General features: G+C 41.5%; 1 protein-coding gene across 2 annotated transcripts; it reads left to right on the top strand.

Annotated features, from left to right (window-relative positions):
• The first annotated feature begins 3,657 nt into the window (after positions 1-3,657).
• TRA2B (transformer 2 beta homolog) lies at positions 3,658-24,409 on the top strand. 2 transcript variants are annotated; one of them, XM_005143079.3, is made up of 9 exons: positions 3,658-3,780; positions 9,903-10,036; positions 14,952-15,114; positions 15,905-16,093; positions 17,339-17,454; positions 18,323-18,406; positions 22,190-22,249; positions 22,952-23,025; positions 23,894-24,409. In XM_005143079.3, the coding sequence occupies exons 1-9, from the start codon at positions 3,745-3,747 to the stop codon at positions 23,902-23,904; spliced, it is 867 nt and encodes a 288-aa protein (XP_005143136.1). In that variant the 5' UTR covers positions 3,658-3,744; the 3' UTR covers positions 23,905-24,409. The 2 variants fall into 2 exon arrangements, with proteins under 2 accessions (XP_005143136.1, XP_005143137.1); XM_005143080.2 differs by lacking the exon at positions 23,894-24,409 and having other exon boundaries at positions 22,952-23,033.
• Positions 24,410-24,511: the final 102 nt, after the last annotated feature.

Genomic DNA, 24,511 nt, shown 5'->3' on the forward strand with positions numbered 1-24,511 from the left:
ACTATGCAAAAATAAGCCTTGGAGGCAGTTGGAGCAACTGTTGGAGTTTCTGACTGTTCTGCCTACAGCCGTGCACAGGACTCCTGGTGGGAGGTGGTGCTGAGACACGTGTCGGTGAAGGCAGCTGCAGGATCCAAATCCCCAGCAGGGCAGGAGGAACAGCAGCATACACAGACAGGTTTGTGGTACTTTCCTTCTCCAAATTCTGGGCTGCTTTCACTTCCAGTGGAATACAGAAACACCAGAGCATGTTTTCAGCTGCCTGCCTGGACAGTCCCAGCCCCAGCTGTGCATTGCTGCGCTGTTGTCCCTGAAACAAGTTAAGTAGATTAAAAAATCTTCTGTAGGTGCCACAGAGAGATTCACATACTTACCTTGCTCACACAGGTACTGTCCAGTCTGTTTAAACTCCTCTGCCTGTTCTGACACCTCTCCTGCAACTGAACCATGTGCAGAAGATTGTTTCAGTCAGATTAAATTGATTTTAATCCCCTGTTCCACACAGCAAATAGTGTCACTAATAATCTCAGTCAGACCTCCTACCTGGTCTTTTAGAACGGAGAGAGCTTAAACAATAGCAGCCTGGAGAGAAAAACCAAAGAACCACTGCAAGTCTGGAACCACATGGTCTCATAAGGCTGTGTGGGATCCCCTACAACCCATGGCATGTCCACATCCTGCTTGCAGCCCTGCAGTGTCACCTCTCAGATCATTCACAGCTCCACTGCAGAGATATAATCTTCCCACCGTGAGCTCCCTGGGCTCCACTCCCATGAGTAATGCAAGATGAGGAGAAATTATTATTTTGACAAACAGCAATGCTTACTCAGGGGTTGCGAATTCTCTGGCATTTGCTAACTGAATTGCAGGCTATATAAAAAAACACCACATACTTCTGAAATGAATGTAAAGATTTATTTTGTTTTCAGTGGCACACTCTGATTCCAACATGTCTGCAGCTGCAGAGCCAACCTGACAGCTCCCTGCTCCCCCTCCGCCCCTCCTTGCCCCCACCGCACACCAACACGTTTGCTGGAGCACACAGAAACCACATTAGGGAGCGAACCAGCTCAAAAATAATCAGTGAACCAGCATTAGACGCTTGCTGAAAGAGCAAATGGAGATGGGCACAGAGAGGACAGTCACTGTTTGAGTGCAAGTTGTGTGTAAGCATGCCCTGAAATTAGAAGTGCATGACCTGAGCTTTTTGTAGATTTTGAGGGATCTCTTCTGAGGAATGAGTTGCCTCTGAAGATGATGTAGTATGTGTGAGACTGTTACTTTAACTGCACAAGTGGCTTTTACAACCTCTGCCAGGAATATGGCTGTGGAGAACACAGTCAGGAGTCCCACAAATGCATATTCATGCTGTAGAAACACAAGCTGGGATTGGCCCAGACCAACCAGAAAGCATGTCTTGAATCCAATTGCTTAACCAACATGAAGAGAAAGGAAGAGCTGCATCTGAGTGTCTCTCACAGCAGGGAGATAATCTCCTTGGGATCATTTTACACATCTGCGTCACTGTTGCAGAGGCCAAGAACAGTGGGGTCAGATGTTTGCTGAAAGGTAGGATTGCTTCGGTAGCTCTTTGTTGACCAAGTTTAACTATGAATAGAAAGGATCAGAGCACTTTCTGATAGGCTATTCCTTTTCCTTTGTGCCCTGTTCTCCTGCTCAGAGCATCTTCATGAGCCCTGGGGACAGTGGAGCTGCAAGAAACTCTTGCTCCTAGCAGACTTCAGCCAGTTTATCCCCAGTGGTGTCTCCTCAGTCCTGCTGGTGAAGGGGAACAGCTTGAGGATGGGTGGTCAAACCAATGCCTGGCTCTGCGGTGAGTTATCAGCAGAGGTTTTGCTTTCACAGTCAGAGGACCCTTTCTGAGGGTTGTGGCTTACTTAGCTTTATATAGACCAAGGGGATGGAAAATAAATGCCATTAGACTTTCTACAGCAAAAGCAAACCAAAGGAGAACCTTGTAGAGTTCAGGCACTGTCAGTCAGAACTCTTGCTTTACGTTTTGGAGGAGTGATATGATTTCTAAAGACAACCCGTAACTTCAGTGTCATGCTCCTGAATGTCAGCCAGCTTTAGCAGATCATTTCAGATGTCTCTCCCTGACCCTTCAGAACAGGGTACTCCTTTTCTCTCTTCTGTTACAAGCAGCATATAGGAAAAACTGATTTTCCTGAGCTCCAGCCCTCAACGATTCAATAAGCACATGATGCTTTCTGTGACTCCATCCTGCCACCCTTGCTTGTGACTGTACAGCACAGTGTATCACTAGTTGTGCTGTAACAGCAGCACAGCATGGAGATGAAGCCACTGAAAAATGGCATTAAAAGAAAAAACAACCCTTGTGGTATCTCTATATCAGCAAAAGCTGCAAAAGCCTTCCTCTTTGGTTGATAAATTTATCAGTGTGTTCTGAGGCTGGGAGGCAGAAGGGCGGCCAAGCAGCCTCCAGCTTGTCTCTTCTTGTGAGTGTCAAAGTTAATGGAAATGCAGCTGGAATCCCCCTGGGTGTTTCAGAAGCCATCACCTGGAAAAGTACAGCACCGAAGCTGCTCACCACACAGCACAGTTCACCAGCGTTTAAAGTTATCCGTCAAATTGCTGTCTTCACTTTACAGTTCGCCACCAAGCTGCTGTCTGGTGTTTTCAGCTTTACTGTTCCAGCATGTTGCTGCCACCTCTTAAATCTTGTGGCAAATAGCGCTGGGAATGAAAAAAAAGCCACTGTTTGAACAGGTACCGAGGTGTTCAACTCTCTACATCGCTGCTCGTTTAACAGCACAAACATAGGTGTATACAGAGCATTATCCCAACTCTCACTATACAGGGAATGCATTCAAGTGAAGGGAAATAACTGCTGCTGGCATGTCAGATGGTTATGGGAGCTGCCACAGAGTGGGAATGCATCCTTTAGCAGCAGTGCATGGGGTAACCGATGCACAGGGATGTGCTGACTGGGTGTGATGACTTCTGTCTCCACACTTCAACCCTTGTGCAGTGCCGTGGCTTCAAGAGCACTAGGTCAGCGTTTTGCTTAAACTGGAGGGGTGTATTTTAACTCGGTGTATTTTAAGTCACAGCAATCCACTCCATTTGGGCGTCCTCGTTTAATACCTGCACAATCAGAAGCCACGCTGGCTTTTTGTAGACGATGGTGCTTTACTCGTGCTGCCTGTCTTACCAAGGTGAAATAAACCAAACGTGGCACACGGAACGACGGAGAAAAAAGCGTTTGTGTTTCTCCTTGCAGAGGAAGGCACAATCCCAGGACCGAGCGGCGATGACTGTTCAGTGATGCTATGCTGCCCTCGCGTGGGCACTCCCAATCCTCCCTCCCGACCTGCACTAAACTAATGCTTTAACACCCTCGGCCATCTCCTCCGCTTGCAATCCCAGCGAGGGTTTTGAACCGGCACGACCTGTGTGAGGAGAACCTGGCCTTGGCCGCAGCCTCCCCTGGCCGGGCGGGCAGGCAGGACCGTCTCCACCCGGCTCTGAAAGGGTCCGGTGTGACCCAGCCCCCGGCACCGAGCAGCGACCGGTACCCTACGGGCGGCCACCGGTAATCAAGGCCGCCTGCATCGCCTGGGGAGGGCGGAGCTTCCCCTCACGGGCGGAGGGGGCGGGCCCCGGAGCCCGCGCTCGGGGCTCGTCACTTCCTTTGCGGAGCGTGCTGGCGCCGGGGACGGTTGTGTCGGCGGGAGCGGCGGGGAGCGGCGCGGCGGGACGATGAGCGACAGCGGGGAGCAGAACTACGGCGAGCGGGTAATACATGGAGCCTGAGCGCGCTGCCCGGCCGCGTCCCGTCTTCCCCCCCACTACGCTCCTCCGTCTCTCTCCGGGGGGTGCTTCCCCTCCTCACCCCCCCCATCCGCCGTGTCCCCGTCCTGAGGCCTGGGCGGAGTAGGTGGCGGGTGAGGAGGCCTCCGGCGGGGGAAGATGGCGGCCGGCCCGGCGGGGAGGGCGGGCGGCAGGAACGCTGTGGCTGCCCGCCCGTCGGCGCGCTCCGTGGAGTCTGCCCGGCGCCATCTTGGGCTGGTGACCGGGCGCGCCGGAGACTGGGACAAAATGGCCGAGGTCCGCCCGCGCGTCTCTCGGCAGCCGGGCTGCTGCGGCCCCGCCGCGAAAGTGGCGGGACACGAGCTGTGGCGGGGCCGGCTTCCTCCCGCCGTGGGTGCACGGCCCTTCAGGCCCCTCCGAGTGTGCAGCCGGGCTGCGGCTGGATCAGCTGGTGCCGTGTGCCTTCTCTATCCACCAGCCCGGTTAGGGTAGGCAAGACATCCTGGGCCAGTAGTAGTCTGAGCCTTTGTTGTACGCTCACTGCATTTCACTTTAGGTGAGATACTTTGTAAATTGAGCTCCAATTTGCTGCTTCTTGCCCTCGCTTTGTGAAACATTAACCCTGCTTCTTGAATGCAGTTGCAGCCTTTCATCTAGATGGCTTGGTCTCTAATTTGGGTGTGATGGCAGTAGTCGAAGGGTTAAGCCTCAAACTGAACGTGCTCAGAGATAGGGCAGTCTCTTTGCTTTGTGAAACCTGCATAGTTACTGCAAGATCTTACTGCCTGGATGGAATTGTACTAATACTGCAGTAGATGACTTGCTAAGCTTCACATTTGTGGTGTATGCCTGCAGTAGATTATCTCTAGTTGTTTTTGCTTTAGTGAATCAGTCTTGTTTTCCTTTGGGGTCTTTAATTTTTACTACAACACATGAGTGCAGCAGTAGCTTAATTTTAAACTTTCATTCGACGTGGCAAAAAAAAATATAATACTTCTGGCACAAAATTGCAATGGCTGTCTTTGAATATGGCGCTTTCTCATTCAGATTCACTGTAGTAAGTTTTATCAGTATGACTACTTCTACTTCAAGGGAGGTTAGGCTAGAAAAATATAGTTTCAAGGAAGCTAAAAATGCCAGATGAAAATGAACGCTGAAAGGTAGGGATTAAAGACTCATGGATTAAAACCCATACCACCCCCAGTGTTTTGTTTTCATTAATGTCATGTCACTCATACAACTGGTGTATTTTTAGTTAGGGAGTATTACTTCTGACTTGCTCAAGGTGGGTTTCTGTGTGTTAGCTTTTTATAAATTGGTTTACTTTCAGTTAGTTTACCAGTTTAAGATGGTAGCCTAACTTTAGGAGTTTAGTTCAGCTTTCAGTCGGAATGAGTGGAAATGTTAGTATCAAAATGTCTTTGAAACATGATTATGAAGGGTATGATAGGACAGCAATTGCTGTCCCACCTGCTTCTCTATCTTTTCTATACTTTTCTTTTAAAAAAAGCCCCATCATGTGCAGGCAGTCTTCACCAAGGCTTAAAATGAGTTATGCCTGAACTTTATGAATCATAAGCAGATTCTGTTGCCAGTGTTACTGATGATGATTTTTGCTTATTGAAGGCTTATATTTTACTGAGTCAATGGCTTTTTACTTTTTCAAGCTGAAAACACTAATGTCTCTGCAGAGTAGAAACAGTGTTTGGATAAATAATCTAGGCTATGACTTTACAACTGTCTGTTAAGCTGTTCCAAGTCTGTGCTGCCAAGAAGAACTGTGCTCCTGAAAACATCTTGCTTTCTCCCTTGTGCTAGTGTTTGTATAGTCAGTCAGATCTGGGAAGTTTCCAGTTGCACTGCTTTGCAGGCTTGACTTGATTGTGTAGCCATGAGTCCTGGTCAGCATTGAGGATGAAGAAATACCAGGTGCTTTTACAAGTACTGGGACTTGCTATTTTGACAGCAGCCCAAACTCAAATGGTTTATGTAGCAGTTTAAAGTGGAAAAAAAAGGGGGGGAGGAGAGAAAAATATCCATGGTCAAATTCTCTTTTACAGTGTATATGCCATACTGGGAACTTTTTTTGTTTTTTAAACTGAAAATACTATAAATTGTTGAATGCTGCCACTACTTCAGATACTGAAACATGCTTAAAATACTGTCAGAATGCTGTGATAATTGCCACATTTTCCTAAGTCACTTTTGTTTTGATTTCATTCATTGAAACTGCACTCACTGAGGTGCATGTGATCCAGGCACAGAAGGGTTGGAAAAACTAGTTAAAGGAAGAATATTGAGTCTTGTCCTATCTGTTGGTTAATAGTGATGGTGGTTACTTGGTATGTGTCTCATCAGAAACTATTTAATATGGTAGTCAGGTAGTCAAAAAACATTGTTTTGGTTTTTAATCAGAGTAACTTGAATAGTGTAAATGCTTAATTTGTAAATCTGCTTACAAGGTACTTAACACATACATTTCCAGAAATGCAGTTTTTATTACTAACTCATGGAAGAAGATCTAAAGAAACAGTTTGAGAAGGTTAGAAGTAATCTAATAGCTTGATGCCACTAAAAGATTAGGGCATCCTCTGTATTCCTCCTTCATCAAGTGGCACTTGATCTGACTTCTTGGTGGCTGATTCAGTGCCCTAAGCTGTAAAAAGGCAGTTTGCTTTTTGCTGATGGGTTCATTTCCTGCCAGTTTGGTGCACTGAATGAGCCCTCAGGTTCAGTGCAGAGGCAGCTGGGCTTCCCTGCTCCTGGCCTGTTAGCTTGATTCTGGGCTTTTTCCAAATACATTCTTGTTTCCTTTTGGCAGAGTTTGGAAACTTTTGCAGAAAGGGGTTGTTCTGCTTTCCCTCCTGAGTGGATTCCCAGCTGCCCTCAGCAGTGATCTGATCTGGTGATGATGTGCTTCAGGGGTAGAGAGGCAAAAGCTCTGTTGGATGGATTGCTGAATGAAGTAGTAGAGAGGTTGAAGGAATGTGAAGTTGTCACAATTACACCTTGAATAAATAATCTGCAAACTTGATAATGTGTAATGTGTCTGCACCTTGCTTTGGGAAAACAAGTGGATATATATAAGTTCATAGGGATTTAGGATTTTTTAAAGATACTGTTAATTTTATTTGCTTGTATCTTGCATTATTAACTGAAATCTGTAGCTTGTATTCCCATGGGAAAAACTGTGTCTCAGAAGTGTGAACACATGGTCCTTGCATACCTTACAGCTGCTTCTGTCCATGGAAATCTTTTCTATCTACTACCCTCAAAATAATCCTCCTGCTGTGACATTCTCTGCTCATAGAGTAGATGAATGTGCTTAGAGGTGAAATTACCATCCCTATAGTATTACACTTCGGTTTTAATATGCTTTAAGCATGGAAAGAATACTTTGGAAACCACAGACCTGGACTTCAGAGCTTCCACCTGAATTCCAGTAATGCCTGATGAAGGGGGAGAAGTGTTGGTAAAGATCAAGGGATCTGGTGTTTTTTAAAATCCATGCTTCACAATCTCAAGGTTATTAAAAAACAGTTATTTAATACTGGAAACCAGTCTTGATCTGTCCTATCGGTAGTGTTTCAAAACAGGCTAAAAAGATTGTTTCTTCTGTTGTTTTCCATGTGTCATGATGAGACCCTACTTGGGCATTTAAGAAAAAAAAAAACAAACCCTAAACCACTAAAGCAAAAGAGCAAAAAGTAGAAAAATAAAAGTTATTAAGAACAACAGATGTTTTTACAGATAGTAAAAAAAAAACCAAATAAACTCTCCAGTTAAAGTGAGCTGTGAGAATAGCTTATGGGAGCCTTCAATGGGTGCAGTATAATGGGGTGTAAAGGAAATTTGGAGTGCTGCAAGCTCATGGTGCTTGAAATTTTGGGTAGGAAGGATTTCCTGAGGTGGGGATAGTAAAAAGTTTGAAAATTTAGGGCTTATTACTAGTTTTAGTGATATCTGGAGCAGATTAGGTGCCCTGAATTCCTTTAAGCCAGGAAGTAATAAAGAAGTAGCATAATCCTATAAAATAGATTGAAGATAAAGATTTCAAGAGACTTCTAAAACTCTGTAAAAAGAGTATGGGTATGTTTACAGGCAAGATCCTATCCTGCATTACTTTCTGCATCCTTTTCAGTATTAGACCACCAGTATTTGGACATGGCTCCTTCAGTCTGGCCTGAATATATCAAGAGAGTTAAGTTTTGCATTTTTCTTCAAATGAAGAACAGGTGTTGGTTTTTAGCCCTTCTTCCATCTTGCTTTTTAAAGAGTTGAAGACATACGGTTAAATTAATACGTTAAAGTAGTGGGTTTAGGTTAAATTTGTTATTTATAACGTAGTTCTATTGCACTGCCCTTTGCAGATTAGTATATGAGAGAGCTATAGTTTAGAACACCTCCGTAAACATTGTGACAGAGAAGAACGTCCTTGACTTTGTTGCTCTTTTAATTGAAAATCAGCTTTATCCTGCAAGTTGTGTCCCCCCAGTATTGTATGGTAGGCAATTGTAAATGATTCAATTGTTTTGAGTTGTGTGGAAGTGATTTAAGCATGATTGAATTTGGGATCAGCAGATGAGTTTCTGAATGCTTAATAGAGAATGTCTTTAAGTTGAGTTGAATATTCAGGTTTAAGAGATGTTACAAAGATTTAAGAAGTCACTTTTATTTTCTTGTACTCTAGTGGTGTTAGAAAGCATTCTTGATCAGCATTGACATAAAATTTAGTATTGTTTGGTTTTAGGGGGAAAAAATCAAATTCTGCTTCTGATTTTACATTTTCTCTTAATATCTGGAAATAATACCTTTCAGCATGCTCAAACTGAGTGTTTTGGCCATGTGACTGAAGTTAATATACTGATTAAAAAAAGAGAAGCTGAAAATGATAATTAGGGTATGTCATTACCAGAGATGATTTCAAGTAAATAGTAGAGGAGATGGGATATTATTGTATAACAGTGTTTGTGCATATTGCACAGAATTGAATTTTCACTCAGTGGAAAATGATGATTTACTTGGAAGCATGAAGCCTGCATGTGTAATCACGCTTGTGCAGGCAGAGTAGGTGTGAGTGTGATCATAAACCTTCAAATTAAGCCTAAACTGCAAGAATGTCCCAAAAAGTAATATAATTATGTAAGTAATTGAAGGACCAAATGCATTGTGCTTTCTGCGTTCCAAAAGCACTTCAGTCACCTGTGGCCGCACTAGGGACCTTACTTAAGTCACTTCTTGTTGATTTTGTCTTAAGTATGTGGCTGACAGTGAAGTATTTTGACTTTCCTAATGCTAGAATTCATTAGTTGATAATTCAGTTGATCCACTGTGCATTTGCTATTAAATGCAGGAATAAATAGCTAATTCAGTTACTTAGTACTAAGTTAAACTGAATTGACTGAATCTGTTTATAAAGTAGTAGGGCATTTGGTAGATTCAGTTCTTGAACTGCATATAATAGTAAAAGTCCACAAAACTTTTTTTTTTTCTAGTTTCAGTTTTGGCACTAGATTTTATCCTGGAGTTTTTAAATATTCTTCATCCTGTTCTTTTTCTATTAAGGTTAATGTTGAAGAAGGAAAATGCGGAAGTCGCCATTTGACAAGTTTTATAAATGAGAATTATTTGAAGCTCAGGAATAAGTGAAGCTGAAATTTGAAAAAAAAGAAAGTGAATGCATGCTAATTATCAGACCAGAAGTCCCACTTGTAGAATATTGAGCAATTTGTGTGAAGTGGGGAAGATGAAAGAAGTCAGAATTTGAAACGGAAGAATGAAGAAAAGGAATAAAAATGAAGTTAAGATAAGAAGTAATCTGGAATCTGAAAGCACTACGCTAAGTAATTACTAGTCTGTTTATGTGTCCCTGTATATTTTGCTAAACATGCATGCATTATCTGTTTAATAGCAAAAGTATATGCAGGGTAAAGAAGTGTCTACCAGGAAAGAAAAAAAAAATCTTAAAAAAAATCTAGGCAGTTCTAATGCCAACTGCCCGGACACATAGATGTGAATTTTTACCTTTTATTTCACTGGAGCTTGTTTACAGACCTCAGGTAAACAAGAAATTGTGTACAAATTAGGCTTTCAATATCTGCGTGCAGGAATCCCGTTCTGCTTCCAGAAGCGGAAGTGCTCATGGGTCTGGCAAGTCGGGGAGGCACACTCCTGCAAGATCTCGATCTAAGGAGGATTCCAGGCGTTCCAGGTCAAAATCTAGATCCAGGTCTGAATCCAGGTGAGTTTACTTCTTTTACCTCTTCCTCCTCTTCACAAGTCAGATCGTTATGTCAGAGGTGAACTGAAGTCAAATTTAGCACAATTTTGTTTCCAGAGATAACTGGTGATCTGTGGACATTGGGCATGTTTGGTTTCGGGATCTTAAAAGCTGAACTAGCAAGTTAGATCTTCCTGCAGCTTTTCCTGTATGAGTTACATAGACATGTATCTTTGCTGCTAGAATTTGGAGGTGGCATGCTTTTTAAGTCTTATAATAATGGCTGGTTTCTGAGCCTGAAGCACTACTAACTTTAGATCTTAGTTTTTCTCAGTATCTTAGTTAGGTCACATTAATGTGTTATGTTTCCTTACCGGAAACAGTGGTGTTTCTGGAGTACTTAATCGTTGTCCTGGGTTCAGCAGGACATGAAAAAGAAGCAGTAGAGAGAAGTGTGAATCTCAACAGACATCTGTCTGACCTTTTAAATAATAGTAATTTAACAGGCTGGAAAGCTTTAAAGATTAGATGGCTTTCCTTGCTCTCAACAAAGTTGTGGAGAAATTAGCTTGCTTATTTAACTTATTACGTGGTGATGTAAATGTACACTCTGAAAATGCCTTCTGCACTGTGTTATCTATAGTTACCCGCTAAACTAGCGGTGTGCAGTGGCAGAGTTCTCTTAAAACTGCTAAGACACATAACTGAGATATTTCTAGACTATCAGCATATTTTATAAGACTGTAAACATCACTGCTGGCCACTTTGCCTCGGCTTTAGCAGCTGTGTCATGTAAGATATACCTATTAAATAAAGAATTGAAAGGTAACAAAGCCTGTAAATGGGTGAATGATATTATTTTTCTAAATAGTCTAGATAATTGAGTGCTGGCTATAAAAATGAATGTGTTCATAGCTTTACTCATTCGTAAGCATTCAGGTTAGAAAATGTGGGTTTCAGCAGTGGGGTTTCCAGCTGAGCTGTTCACATTATACTACTTATGTGTGTAAGCAAAGAATTAAGCATGCCAAAGCCTGGGGGTCAGGCTGGGGAATGACAACACTGGAACATACTGTGCTATTAGCAATCATGCATGATGGAAAATGCTATCAAATACCGTGTTTAGATCTCCTTGAAAGATCAAAGTGATCCATTTAAAAGCCTTTTGTGAGAAGGAAAATACCTGGGAAATTTTGATAGCAAAGGAATGGGCTTTGGATTTTGGTTTTTTTATTTTTGCGTTTCAGGCAGTCACAAGTTTCAAATTATGCTCTTGGCAATTCCTGTAGTACAAGAACAAATATGTTAAATTATTAAATACTTGGTAGAGTAATACCACTTTATAGAGTGTGAAATTGGAGTGACCTCTAGAATTGCCAGTAACGATTCATCACACAGTTCAGGAAGCGCCCAGTCCAAAATGCTGCTCAAGCCAGAGTCAGCTCTAGGCTCAGACTGTGTTCTCAGGGCTTGCTTTATCCAGTTAGGTTTTGAAAACCTCAGAGAATGGAGACTGCAAAACACTTCCGAATTTTAAAGTAATAAGCCAGTCAGGACCCCAGCCCAGGATGTCCTTCTTTCCGCACCTTAATCCACAGCCCTAGGGATGGCATATTCTTTAAAGCACCATGTTTCGTACTTGCAGAATAGGTACGTTTGATTAACAGAAGTAGAAGCTATGTCTGCCACAGCTTCCTGAGCATTTAACAGCTGTCTTGAAAATGCAGTATATATACTTCCAGTATTTCCAGCCTTTGGCAGAGCTGGAGTGTATTCATTAGCAGATTTGGGCAGAATTGTGTCAAGGCACATACTTAGAACCAATATATTTATCTCTCTTCAGTGCTGTCACATGTTTGAATATGATCACAAACAAGTTATTTAACTCTGGCTCTCACCAGAGAAACAACCTTGTGAGAACATTCATATTTCTTGGTGGTTTCTGTTGCAAATGTACTTCTGAGTGACCAGCTTTATAAATTAAACTTTGATTTGGGAACAAATCTGTGTCCTGGCATATTTATCATTTGGGGCGTGGATATGCTTGATAAAAAACCTGCTTTTTTATGTTTTCATTAGTAGCATAGTAAGCTTGTTATTTTTGGTTGGCTGTGAAGTCTGAACAATTCTTAACAAAGGAATAGGAGTTGTCAGATGTGGTGACTTGACAATAAAGCAGAATAACAGCAGTATGACATTTAAGACAGCAATATAAGCAGTGCCTATATAAAATGAGCCTTGTTCTCTTACATAATGATAACCTGGTTTAGAAGTGTCCAGATCTTGTTCAGTGTAATTAGTGTATTCGGTTACCTGGAACCATCAGTTCTGTGTTTGCCTTTTTTCTTCTATGTCAGCAGTTGAAATGTGACTGTATTGGTTGAACTGTTATTATTTATTATTATTGTTGCTGTCTTTCCTGCCTGAGGGAAGTTCTCTCTTTTTTTAATTTCTGTGGAAAAAAAAAAAATAACTTAGTCTTTCTAAATACATAGTTAGTAATGTTGTAATGGGACATGCTAAAGTGATTTCTCCTGTTTTTATATATATATATACATATATATATTTCAAATTAAAGACAAAATTTAGCTGGCTCACTTCAGACAGGGCTGAAGGCATTCTATTTTTTTTTTAAGGAGGCCAGTTATGTACAGAGTATATATGTGCAGTTTGGTAGTCTGATGCCACTTAGCTAGTGAGAAATACTGACTGTGGAAGAAGCTGGTAAATGCTCAGGGGTAAAAATGGGTGCAGGTTAAGAGCTTCATTCATGCCAAGTGTGGTGGTGGTGGAGGTACTGTGAAACGTGGTTGATCAATGATGGTAGCTTATGGTTTTGGTCAGTACTTAACTACCTTGGCTTCCACAAACTAGAGGAAGGATGTTTAAGATATAAACAGAAGTCTGAAGATTTAACAATTAATGATTAGGAGCCCTTGAATATGAAACTCTGTTTATTGCACTTCTTATCCTTGCAGCGATTTCCTTTGTAGATGTGTAGAACGCACATTATTCAGTGACTGCCATCAGCAGGCCAAGGTCAGGCATTACGATCCAATTTAAGTGCTTGTCCAACTTTTCGGCTAAGATTGTTTGTGTTGGGAGGGCTAAGGGTTTAGGAGAAAGAATTGGAGTGTTCAGAACCTCATGTCCACAGACTTAGTGCTGTCAGAAGATATTTCTGGAACTGTTCTGAGGCCTAGGCTGAAATTGGTGAGCACCTTTGCCTAAATACACTTGAAGTGTGAACACATAAACATTCATGAACAGCTAATGTGAAATAAGTTTTGAAATACCAGAAGGTAAATAAGGCTACTACAGCATTTCTTCAATTATATTAAGCTCTGTTTTGGAGGCATTTCCCAGACTTCTATGTTTGTAGTTATGCACTGTGTAAAAAGTATATTTGCTTTTCAGTGACACTGAAAGCAGTGCTAGTCTGAGTGCTAGAATAAGCAAAGTGTGCATCTCTGCAATCCTGCATGCTTTATGTTAAGTCATAGAATCATAGAATAGTTAGGATTGGAAAGGACTTCAAGATCATCTAGTTCCAACCCCCCTGCCATGGGCAGGGACACCTCACACTAAACCATTATCACCCAAGGCTTCATCCAACCTGGTCTTGAACACTGCCAGGGATGGAGCATTCACAACCTCCCTGGGAAACCCATTCCAGTACCTCACCACCCTCACAGGAAAGAATTTCTTCCTTACATCCAGTCTAAACCTCTGCTGTTTAAGTTTCGACCCATTACCCCTTGTCCTGTCACTACAGTCCCTAATGAATAGTCCCTCCCCAGCATCCCTGTAGGCCCCCTTTAGATACTGGAAGGCTGCTATGAGGTCTCCACACAGCCTTCTCTTCTCCAGGCTGAACAGCCCCAACTTTCTCAGCCTGTCTTCATACGGGAGGTGCTCCAGTCCCCTGATCATCCTCGTGGTCCTCCTCTGGACTTGTTCCAACAGTTGCATGCCCTTTTTATGTTGAGGACACCAGAACTGCACACAATACTCCAAGTAAGGTCTCACAAGAGTGGAGTAGAGGGGCAGGATCACCTCCCTCGACCTGCTGGTCACGCTTCTTTTGATGCATCCCAGGATACGGTTGGCTTTCTGGGCTGTGAGTGCACACTGCTGGCTCATGTTCATTTTCTCATTGACTAACACCCCCAAGTCCTTCTCCGCAGGACTACCATGAATTTCCTTTTTGCCCAACCTGTAGCTGTGCCTGGGATTGCTCCGACCCAGGTGTAGGACCTTGCACTTGGCATGGTTAAACTTCATGAGGTTGGCATCAGCCCACCTCACAAGTGTGTCAAGGTCCCTCTGAATGGCATTCCTTCCCTCTAGCGTATCAACCGAACCACGCAGCTTGGTGTCGTTGGCAAACTTGCTGAGGGCACGCTCAATTCCATTGTCCATGTCAGCGACAAAAATATTAAACAAAACCGGTCCCAACACCGATCCCTGAGGGACACCACTCGTTACTGGTCTGCAGCCGGACATTGAACCGTTGACACAACTCTTTGAGTGTGACCATCCAGACTCCCGTTCTCTTTTTGTGTTAAGTCTTTGAAAGAAAGCCACCCCAGCTATTTTTACTTAAATGCTAGTGTAAATGCTGTGAAGATACTGTGCGAAACCAAGATAGTCTTGCTGGAGAGAATTACAAGCTATAGGGGAATTAAAAGGTAATTAAAATGGAAGTTGAGGTTCCTGTTCTGCAATAGGAATGCTCTTGAGCATCTACAATAATCTAATTGTAAAGATTTAGCACACAGTCCTTGAGAGTAGTGACTAAATAGATTACATCTAAATCATGCGGTACTGCAGCTTTTTGGGAAAACTGCTCTTTTTGTGTGTGAACATCTGGCTTAATTTTTGAAGGGTTAAAAAAACCCAACACTGAACCTTTTTTTTTTTTTTTTTCCCTCAGATCTAGATCAAGGAGGAGTTCCCGTAGACACTACACAAGATCACGCTCTCGCTCTCGCTCTCACAGGAGATCCAGAAGTAGGTCTTACAGTCGGGATTATCGGCGGAGACACAGTCACAGCCATTCACCCATGTCTACTCGCAGACGTCATATTGGAAACAGGGTATGTCTGTTAACAAAGATGGCTCTTGCATAGTCCTGAATACCTCCTGTAATCACTCAGTTGGGGTTTTCCAGAAAATCATTCTGTTTCAGGTCTATTTAAAAGATATTGTTGAGTTTAATTGTCATTTAGCTTTTGATATGCCATGGATTTCTGTAAAATCATTGGGGATTGTGGGGTGGGGGTATCTTGGTTGTCTGGTTTTTAACAGATGCTTTTAGAAGTGATTTCAGCGCCAACAGCTGTCACTGTACCCACAGTAATAAATGAGTGAATACATGCAGCAAAGGACAGGGGTAGAACTAGAGGGGAGAAACATTTGTGATTTTCTTGATTAGAAAACCTGGGAAACTAAAATTTCATTTCATTAAAAGCTGTTTGGATGGCATCTTTATGAAATGAGCATGCAAACCAGTTTGCTTTTAGCTGCTTTATAGATGCAGGCAGCTGAGCATGGTGTGGTTTGTGCTGAAGTGGGAGAGGAAGTGGTAACTAACACAGATGAAGACGTGATCCAAGTCTGTGTGTGTATATATAAATCTCCACAGTCAATAGTCATAAGCTAGCCTTTGGAGGGTAATTTCTTTTAAATGCAGTACTTATGTGCTATAACTGTAGTTCGCACAGTACATGAGAAATGCAGAATATTTTTGTGAAAGGAGGCTTGTGAGTCTGTAAGCTTAACTGTAATAGCATCTATTAGCAGATTAACCCAGCCTGAATTGCAGCAGTATCTTTGTTGCTTTGTGTTGAAGATTTTATTCTAATATCTGTCTGTCCCTTCCTTTAGGCAAATCCTGACCCAAATTGTTGTCTTGGCGTGTTTGGATTGAGCCTGTACACCACAGAAAGAGATTTGAGAGAAGTTTTCTCCAAGTATGGTCCCATTGCTGATGTTTCCATTGTGTATGATCAGCAGTCTCGGCGTTCAAGGGGATTTGCATTTGTGTACTTCGAAAACGTTGAGGATGCTAAGGAAGTAGGTTGGGTTACAGTATTATATGGAATGATTGCGGTGTTCTCAGGTGCTAGGATGTATATTCTATAGCCTGGGGAAACTTGGGGTCTAAGAAAAATTAGGCACCTCATAATAAATGTAGGAGTTCTAGTTCAAAAGATCTACTGTATATCAGAGGAGAGAGTGGAGAGTCTTGAATACTGGTCCCTCTGCAGGCTGAGCTGTTCTGTAATTCACAAAAGCGACCTTCAAGCTGGCCATAGTGCAAACCATGCCAATAAGGAAAAGAAAATAGAAACACAGGCTCTGTTTTAATTACAATAGTTTCTTCCTAACTCCATGTGATCTTAGTTTTACAGGCATGTTCAGAGTAGACCAGGCAGCCCTTTAGGAGCCATCTGGGAGTGCTGCTGTGCCTTCTGCTGACCTCTAGTGCTTCAGTCTGAAGAGGCAGTAGGGGGGAATCTTTTTCTGAAAAATAAAAGGTCAGGCTATATGTGTCAGCCTCAGCATAACAAATTACCAGATTTGTGCTTACAAATGAATGAACAGGGAATTGTGCTACAGAGTGAACAGGGAATTCTGTACTCAATGGGTGTACAACTCTATGCTCAGGCCAGCTGTTGGAGAATAACATGCTTATGGGCTGTAACTAGGCTTGGTTTCTGCGTAAGTTCCATTATTTTAAGTCTCTAGTGTAGTCTTTTTCCAAATTTGGTTTGAAGGCTTCCATGTTAGGTTAGAGTTTTGGATGTAGGTCCTGTTAATTGGCATAAAATCCAATGGGTTTTGTTTGGTTTTTCGTTTGGTGTTTGTGGGTTGTGGGGTTTTTTACATCAGATTTACTTATGACTCAGATACTACTATATCTGAGATTATGGTAGGTTTTGAGGATGCATTAGGGGAAAAAGTCTTAACAGTGCTCCTTTGTGAACTTCTAAAGGCTTTGCTCCCTGTTGTGTGTTGGAGTATTTGCATCTCCATAAGCATGTCTGAAAGTTCCTCGTAATCATATTAGAAACAGATATATTGAAGCAGTTATGCAGTATTAGTCACGTTTTGGGTGGTTACTGAACCTTATATCCAACTGGCCTAGAATGTCTTGCAGTTTATCTTCAGTGTTACGTATAAGGCATAAGTGAAACTCAAGATGTACATCCTGAGCCACTTTAGGACTTAATACTTGAAGCAGCGGTTGAGTGAAGTGAAACTTGTATTGGTAATAAAGTTCATACCTAGAGCCAGTTGTATTTTATCACTGTTTAGGCAAAGGAACGTGCCAATGGAATGGAGCTGGATGGAAGAAGGATCCGGGTAGACTTCTCCATAACAAAAAGACCTCATACACCAACCCCTGGAATCTATATGGGAAGACCCACTTAGTAAGTTACTTACGTGGGTTTGTTTCCAAACCAGTGTGGGATAGGATTAATAGTCTTGTGACAGCCATCAGTAGTAATGTGTATCTTTCCACCTCTTCAGATACAAGGGGTTCATTTATATAGCACTTGTCAGTGACTGGTCAAGGGCCAGCCTGGATTACAGTGAGCAAAAACTTGGATTCCTTAGTTACATGGCCCAGACATAAGCTATCTAAACATTTAAATAAATCTGTGGTAAAATTTTTGACAACTTCTAAATTATTTTAAATTGTTGCCACATGTACTTCAAATATTAATGTCTTCTGCAAGCTCAAGTTTTCAAGAATGAATGAACAAATACTAATTGAGCAGGCACAGTTTGCCTGTCCACAGAGTGCACTTTAAGTCAAAAGTTGCAAAGAATTTAAACTTCCCCAAGTAATTTCCCAGTTTTTTTCCCCACAACATTCAGCTTACAGTACTGGTGGTTATGTAGTTAATGTTTTGTTGAGACTACAGGTTATTTTTTAATCAGAAAGTTCTTCCAAAAGGAGCTTTCTGAGAGTTAAAAGTGAATGAAGAGTTGTCACAGAATGGAATTCTATGTGTGCCTGTGATACCAAAAGGTTAAGAGGTTTCAGACCAAGGCGAAAAGTAGCTGTCTTAAAGTTCAAGCATTTTTAAAAAGCAATTATTTAAGGAGTTCTGTTCCCATCTGTACTGATGTGAGCAGTCCTGCTTTCCCACTCATTTCAGCTGTGAGAATGTAAGGTAATAATATAACCCAGTTAAAATGTTGTGTACTTAACTGTGACTGTATGTCTACTGAAAAGCACTGCAAACAATATTAATGCTGTATATTTTATTAAATGTAATTCACTGTGTGTAGTGGCAGCTCACGACGACGAGATTACTATGACAGAGGGTATGACAGAGGGTATGATGATCGTGACTATTACAGCAGATCATACAGGTGAGGCAATATTTGTAATATTCAGCTGCTATTTAAACTGTGCTTTCTCATCTACCTTTCTTTATACGTAAGTGTAAAGCATATGTATGTATGCCAAAAATAATTTTGGTCTCACTGTCCGTCTGGAATCTTACTGTGAAGCATTTACCAAAATGACTGCTCAGTACATATCAGGTTGGTCAGATTGAGAAGCCTTTGTGATATTTAACCTGTGGCATGAGTTAGTCCATAATGTTTGTTTAATCTACATTATGTTTTGAAAAAATGTGTTGTCTGTACTGTGATTTAAAATAATCTTCTGTTCATCTGTTAGTGCTGAAATGATGAGAACATGGGTACAGATCTAATAGTTGAATTAGTATTACACTGTGAACGTTTTGAGTGTAATGTAGTAGATAAAATGTGGGAAATTCAGTGGTCACTAGTATTCCCTACTAAAAATGGCACCTCAAACCTTTCCAAAGATAAGGGAGCAGGGATTGGAACATTGTGTTCTATATCAGACATTTGCATTAAAAAAAAGCTGTTTTTTAACATACTTTGTCAGGTTGGATGTGTGTGTTTTACTTGAAGGACTCCTCCTATTTATGTCTGTCTTCAGTTTAAACTTCTAAGTTTGATGGCATAGTAGTAAAGTTGATAGAAAATCTCTTTTTTAATGTTGATAGAAAAAATGGTTGTTGTATAATTGGTTTAGTGATAGAGCAAGTTTGTCCTCTGCAGTTTCCATTAAGAGTGCAACAAGACTTGTTCCCTTTGAAATCCTCACAATTTCTGGGACACTTAAGTTAGGAGTTAGTAACTCCCAGCTTAACACAAAGATAGGAGTTAATTTCTTCTGTCTGCGATAAGTAAATGTTCCTGTAGTTGCAGAATTCTGTAGTAGTACTTCCTATGTGGTTTGCAAAGCTTAAATCAGCAATGGGTGGATTTACGTTTGTTCCCTCACAGCAACCATGTATTCATGAAAATACATGAATTCAGATTGCATGTGTCATCTTATAGCTTAGGGACACAGGAAATAAAAATATAAGTGCTAAGCTTCCAATATTCTCTCCTGTTGCTTTTGTAGGCTAAGACTTAAATATCATTTTTATGCTGATATTGGTAGCTGTATGGTCTTGGTACTTGACCAAGGGAAGCTTTCTCTTCCTTCTCCTACTATTACTTTCAGCTACTTCTTCCTAGGTTGTTGGCATTGCTTCTGATCTGTTTCTCCTCTCTCTGCCTCTCTGTTGTCACTTAAATTGGGTGCCTTGCTTTTGCAGTGCTTCGGTGCTGCTGAGGACAGGGAGGGGATCAAGGTGCTCTACATCATCACAGTGAACACAGGAGACACACATGTTCTGTCCACATATGAGATGCAGTGATTACGCTACTTCTCTGCCTCTAACAGTCCCATTTTTGGGATACCAGAAGTTCAAATGTTTTGGAGAACTGTAGCAGCTAAAAATCTGAAGTTGATAGTGGGCATAGCACAACCAAGATGTGTTGTATGTAGGCTTTAAGATGGCTCTTCAGTCAAACTTCCATTTTGTTTCAGAGCACAAGGTACAAAAGCTTGCTTGGAATAGTTAACATAGCCTCATCTCACTTACTGTACTGAAAGGAATTCACTGAAATCCAGTGGGTAAATTAACTGAAGCAGCTTGCCAGAGCGTTGAGGAACAGAAGACTTACAACATAGTCTGCTAAGCGCTTTAAGTGGTGCTTCTAGCTTGCTTCTCCCACTTCCCATGTTTTCTATGGGGTTCTGATATAAACATCTTGGAAGGGCAAAGGCAGCTAAGGACCAGGAAAAGATGTGGTGCTCTGCAGTGTTTGGTAGGCGTTTTACGCCAGTATTCTTCATAATACAGGTTTATTCTTTCCTAAAGGATCAGTCAGGGTGTACTGGTTATCCTTGAAATCTGTTGTTTGTTGCTTGCATGTCCTTAAAGTGTAATTTATTCCCTGTTACGTTATGGCAGGACCCCAAGTCTTTAAGTGCTTAAGTGTTACCTTTTTGCTTTCTGATGGTGAGCAGTGGTTCAGATGTTCATAAAACATCAGAAGTTCTTATTACATCAGTTCTGGGTGCATGCTAGTGAAAATAATTGCAAACTGTGATAGTGGGTGAACATAAAGACTACACGCATGAGATGAAGAAGAGCAGGCTAGTAGGTAGTGATGCTCCATCCCAAGGCCAAGTTGGACAAAGCCTTGGGTGACATGGTTTAGTGTGAGGTGTCTCTGCCCATAGCAGGGGGGTTGGAACTTGATAATCTTAAGGTCCTTTCCTACCCTAACTATTCTATAATAGAAGATGGGCTACTGCAGTTAGGGTACTAGTTTGAGTGTAGCTTACCAGAATTCCCAGCCATGCTCTGATCCAGCTCAGTGAGGCAGTCATGCACTGGGCAATGTTCTTACCTTCCTTCATGTTCTCCCATCCTGTGTGTGTTGTGAACTAGAGCTTTGGCATGGAAATACCCAAATATTGACAATTCCTGCAGAGGTACTTCCCATTTCCTATCTTTAGGGGAAAAAAAAAAAGGGGGGGGGGGGGGAAAGAAAAACTTCAAGACAACCAAACACCCCACTTTTCCCCTCCCCACCCCCCCGTGTGTTATAGCTTGCTGCAGAACCTTTATAATGTTTCTTAATAGCAGATGTTGAAACAGTAAATGTAAGCCACAAATGGTTTGTGTGTGGCTACATTTTCATCCCGCAGATAATGGTGGTTTGAGGGAGAGAGGATAGTGTTTGCTATGTTGTGAGTGCTTCCTTAAGGAAGTTAGAATTGTTAAAGATGCAGTAGAGAATTGCATACTAGTACTCCACCCTAGAAAATCAGTTGGTAACAATTACTTTGCCTTCCTTCCCCCCTGTGCAGTGAAGCCTTTAGGGAAATAAAATTTCAGATGGGAATTGTCATGTTAAAACTTCAGCTTCTTGTTGTTGCTGTGGGATGCTTAATCTTGTCTGGAAAACTGTCTGTAAAGTAAGGAATAACATTAAAAAAACCCAACTGGGACATTGGCTCACTACCAAATGGAGAAGACATTAAACAAATAATAATAATTAAAAAAGGAGACCTGTTGATTGAAAGTGTGGTGTCTGGGGGCTCTTTGTCCTTCATTTGATTTGCAGCCTCTTTGAGGTGCTGTGAGACATCTCTGGCAGTGACTGTTCCATAATCCAAACTTGATTTAGTCTTCTGGTAATGCTCTACTGTATCTAAATCTGTGGTGGTACCAGCCCAAAGGCTGTTAAATACTATAACATATTGTTTCAGTTCTAGACAGCTCTTAAATCAGGAGAAGTTGTATCTTAAATGCCCTTGTTTAAACATGGTTGTGAAATGTTAAAATGTAAGGATGTGGAACTTTTCCCCCTACCTCCCCCTTGGAATCAACTTTTTCCTCAGGACAGTGAATTGATGTTGCTACTTTCATAAAAAATACTTGCTTGAGGCAAGCAAGTCAAAACATCTGAGAATAGAAGTGGCCTTAGAAGCTAAGGGTACGTACCAATCTTGAATTGCTCCTTGTTGGAGAGTATGACATTGTGAAATAGAATATTGGTGAGGTGGAACATGAGTCCTCTTTGACTGCTTCTGCCACCAAGTTTAGCCAGCTCATTCCAGGAATGCATAATGAAATCATTCAACACTATCCAATGTAGGAACCAGTGTTTTCTTGTCTTTGTTATTTTTTTCTGCTTGATGATGCTTCTTCCTTGTACAATGAACTTTTTGTTTGTTTCTAAAATTCAAAAGTCGTTCTGCTTTTGTATTCACAGAGGAGGTGGCGGTGGCGGCGGAGGATGGAGAGCTGTTCAAGACAGGGATCAGTTTTACAGGTATAATAGGAAAGCTTTTAGTATCTGGTCATCGGTGGAAATACACATGGCATTTACTGAGTGTTCTATGACTCAACCCTCAGATAGGCTTGATTCTTTAAACACATGAACAGAAACTGGGTGGATGCTGAGCACTTGCAGCTCTTCAGTGAGCAGTGTGATTCATTGCAAAGGTTCCTTTGTCGCTGTGTAAGAGGGGTCAGGTTAGTACAGGGACAGGTTAGCAAAGGAAAAGCTTTGTCGTTTATGCCAAGAAGCTAGTGTCCTGAATTAAGCGGAACTAGGCAAGAAAACACAAAGCTTGAGAGAGTGCCTGGATTTGAGGCATTTGTAGTTCATTGTAGCAGTGATTGCTAATCAAAGAAACTCTTCTGTCTCGGGACAAATAATTTAGATTTAAAGCTAAAGTGTGACTTGGCTTGTTTGAGATGCTCCTGGCTTGAAGCACTAAAATGGTATTTAGTCAAATTGTGAATGCAAGAGAGCTTGTATTTCTTCTGTTAGTCCAAAGTAATAGTACTCTGAAATGGTAATAAAAAGAGTATTAAGAAAATTCAAATACTTGCTTTGTTATCCAGTAGAAATATTGATCAGTTATTTATGTGCTCGTTAGCTTGGGGTTAGAGGTATCATCATAAAGGTGCTGCAACTCATCTGCCACAGGCTTTAACAAAGGGATTTTTCTGTCACCCTCTTTGACAGGAGGAGGTCACCATCCCCATATTACAGCCGAGGGGGCTACAGATCTCGATCCAGATCTCGATCCTATTCACCTCGTAAGTAGTTGCAGAGCTTGCATATCAAAAGCAGATGCCCTGCACTTTGCTTGAACAAATTCATTGGAGCTTTAGTGTCCATACAGACTATTTGACTTCAGTGTGGTTATTTTATCTTTTGAACCACAGTTCCCTTTAATGTTTCATTGAGCAACTGGCAACCTTGAGGACAGAGCAAATATTTAGTTTGCAAATAAACCAAACTATATAATACCACTTGTTAAGAAGTCTGAGGTACCATTTCTTTCTCTGAAACAGGAAAACAGGAGTTTGTAGTACACTGACAGTTTGGTTACTGCTTGGGCAGTAAGGTTGAATCCCCAAGCCTTGTGTTCGAACATGAAATTTCCCAACATAACTTGTTAAAGAGGAGGTTAACTTCATCTGAGCTCCAAACAGTGCTTTTTTTTTTTTCCCCTGAATTGCTTATTTGCATGGAAGATAAAGCTGCATTTTGATGGCAGAAATGTAGTAAACCGCAGTAGCATTCCTAGCATAGTCCCTTTGTAATGGATACAGGGTGAATGAATAGGTCATGTTCTCATGTTTACCCTTTGTGTCCAGATGAAAACAAGTGTAACTGCTTTTACTGATCCATAGGGAAACTGGCCACCACAGACCAGTTAGAGTATGAATTCTCATTGTGCACCAGAACATTGGCCCTGGGCACGTGACAGCAACTGGCAGTTTCCTACACAAAGGAACGTAATGGTAGAACTGTACTGACTGCTTGAATTGATCATCGACAGATCACAAGATGTTTAAATTTGATGCAGATCTGAGGGGAGGCAGTGAGTTTAGAAGGAATCTTAAACATCTGACAATCCTTGGAAGTCTAACAGTGTATGTATTTTGTCTTCTCTTCCAGGTCGCTATTAAAGCATGACATGTAGAGGAATTTCTAGCTCCAGCCTTTGAGTTGAAATTGCAAGTTTGTGGACAATTTTTTTATTGTCTCTTCCATTTAAACAAGTGAACAGTGCCTAGTGAATAGGTGACTTTTACACCTTTTGTGAGGACTACTTCTGTGGTGTTAAATGCTGTTTCATTCTGCATATTTGTGTAGTTTGGTGCTTTGTTTCAAGTTGTGTTTTGAAAGGAGTATGTTTTGCATGTATTTTTTTAGGCTCCATTTTGACTCCTGAAAGGTTTCTATTGTAAAAACAAACTGTTCAGTTAGTTTTTTCTACTGATTCCAAGGTATTCTGAAGATCAAAACCTGTGTAAAATGCTTTCAAAAGTGAAAAATAAAAGAAGTTTGTTTTTTCTTTTCCTACTTACTTTTGCAAAGTGTAAGTTATGGGTTGAAAACACACAAGAACACTTCAGCTATGTATGCTGCAATAATGCTTAAAACCCAGAAGTAAAATTCACCCGAACTTTGTGTTGCTGGCTATTTGTTCTCTAAATGTAATAGCTTCAGGTATGTAAACCCATTGTGTACAGAAATCTCTGTGCAGGAGCAAGAAACATCATTCAGCAGCAC

The sequence above is a fragment of the Melopsittacus undulatus genome, chromosome 6 (assembly GCF_012275295.1).
Source record: "Melopsittacus undulatus isolate bMelUnd1 chromosome 6, bMelUnd1.mat.Z, whole genome shotgun sequence".
In the NCBI taxonomy this organism is placed as follows: Eukaryota; Metazoa; Chordata; class Aves; order Psittaciformes; family Psittaculidae; genus Melopsittacus; species Melopsittacus undulatus.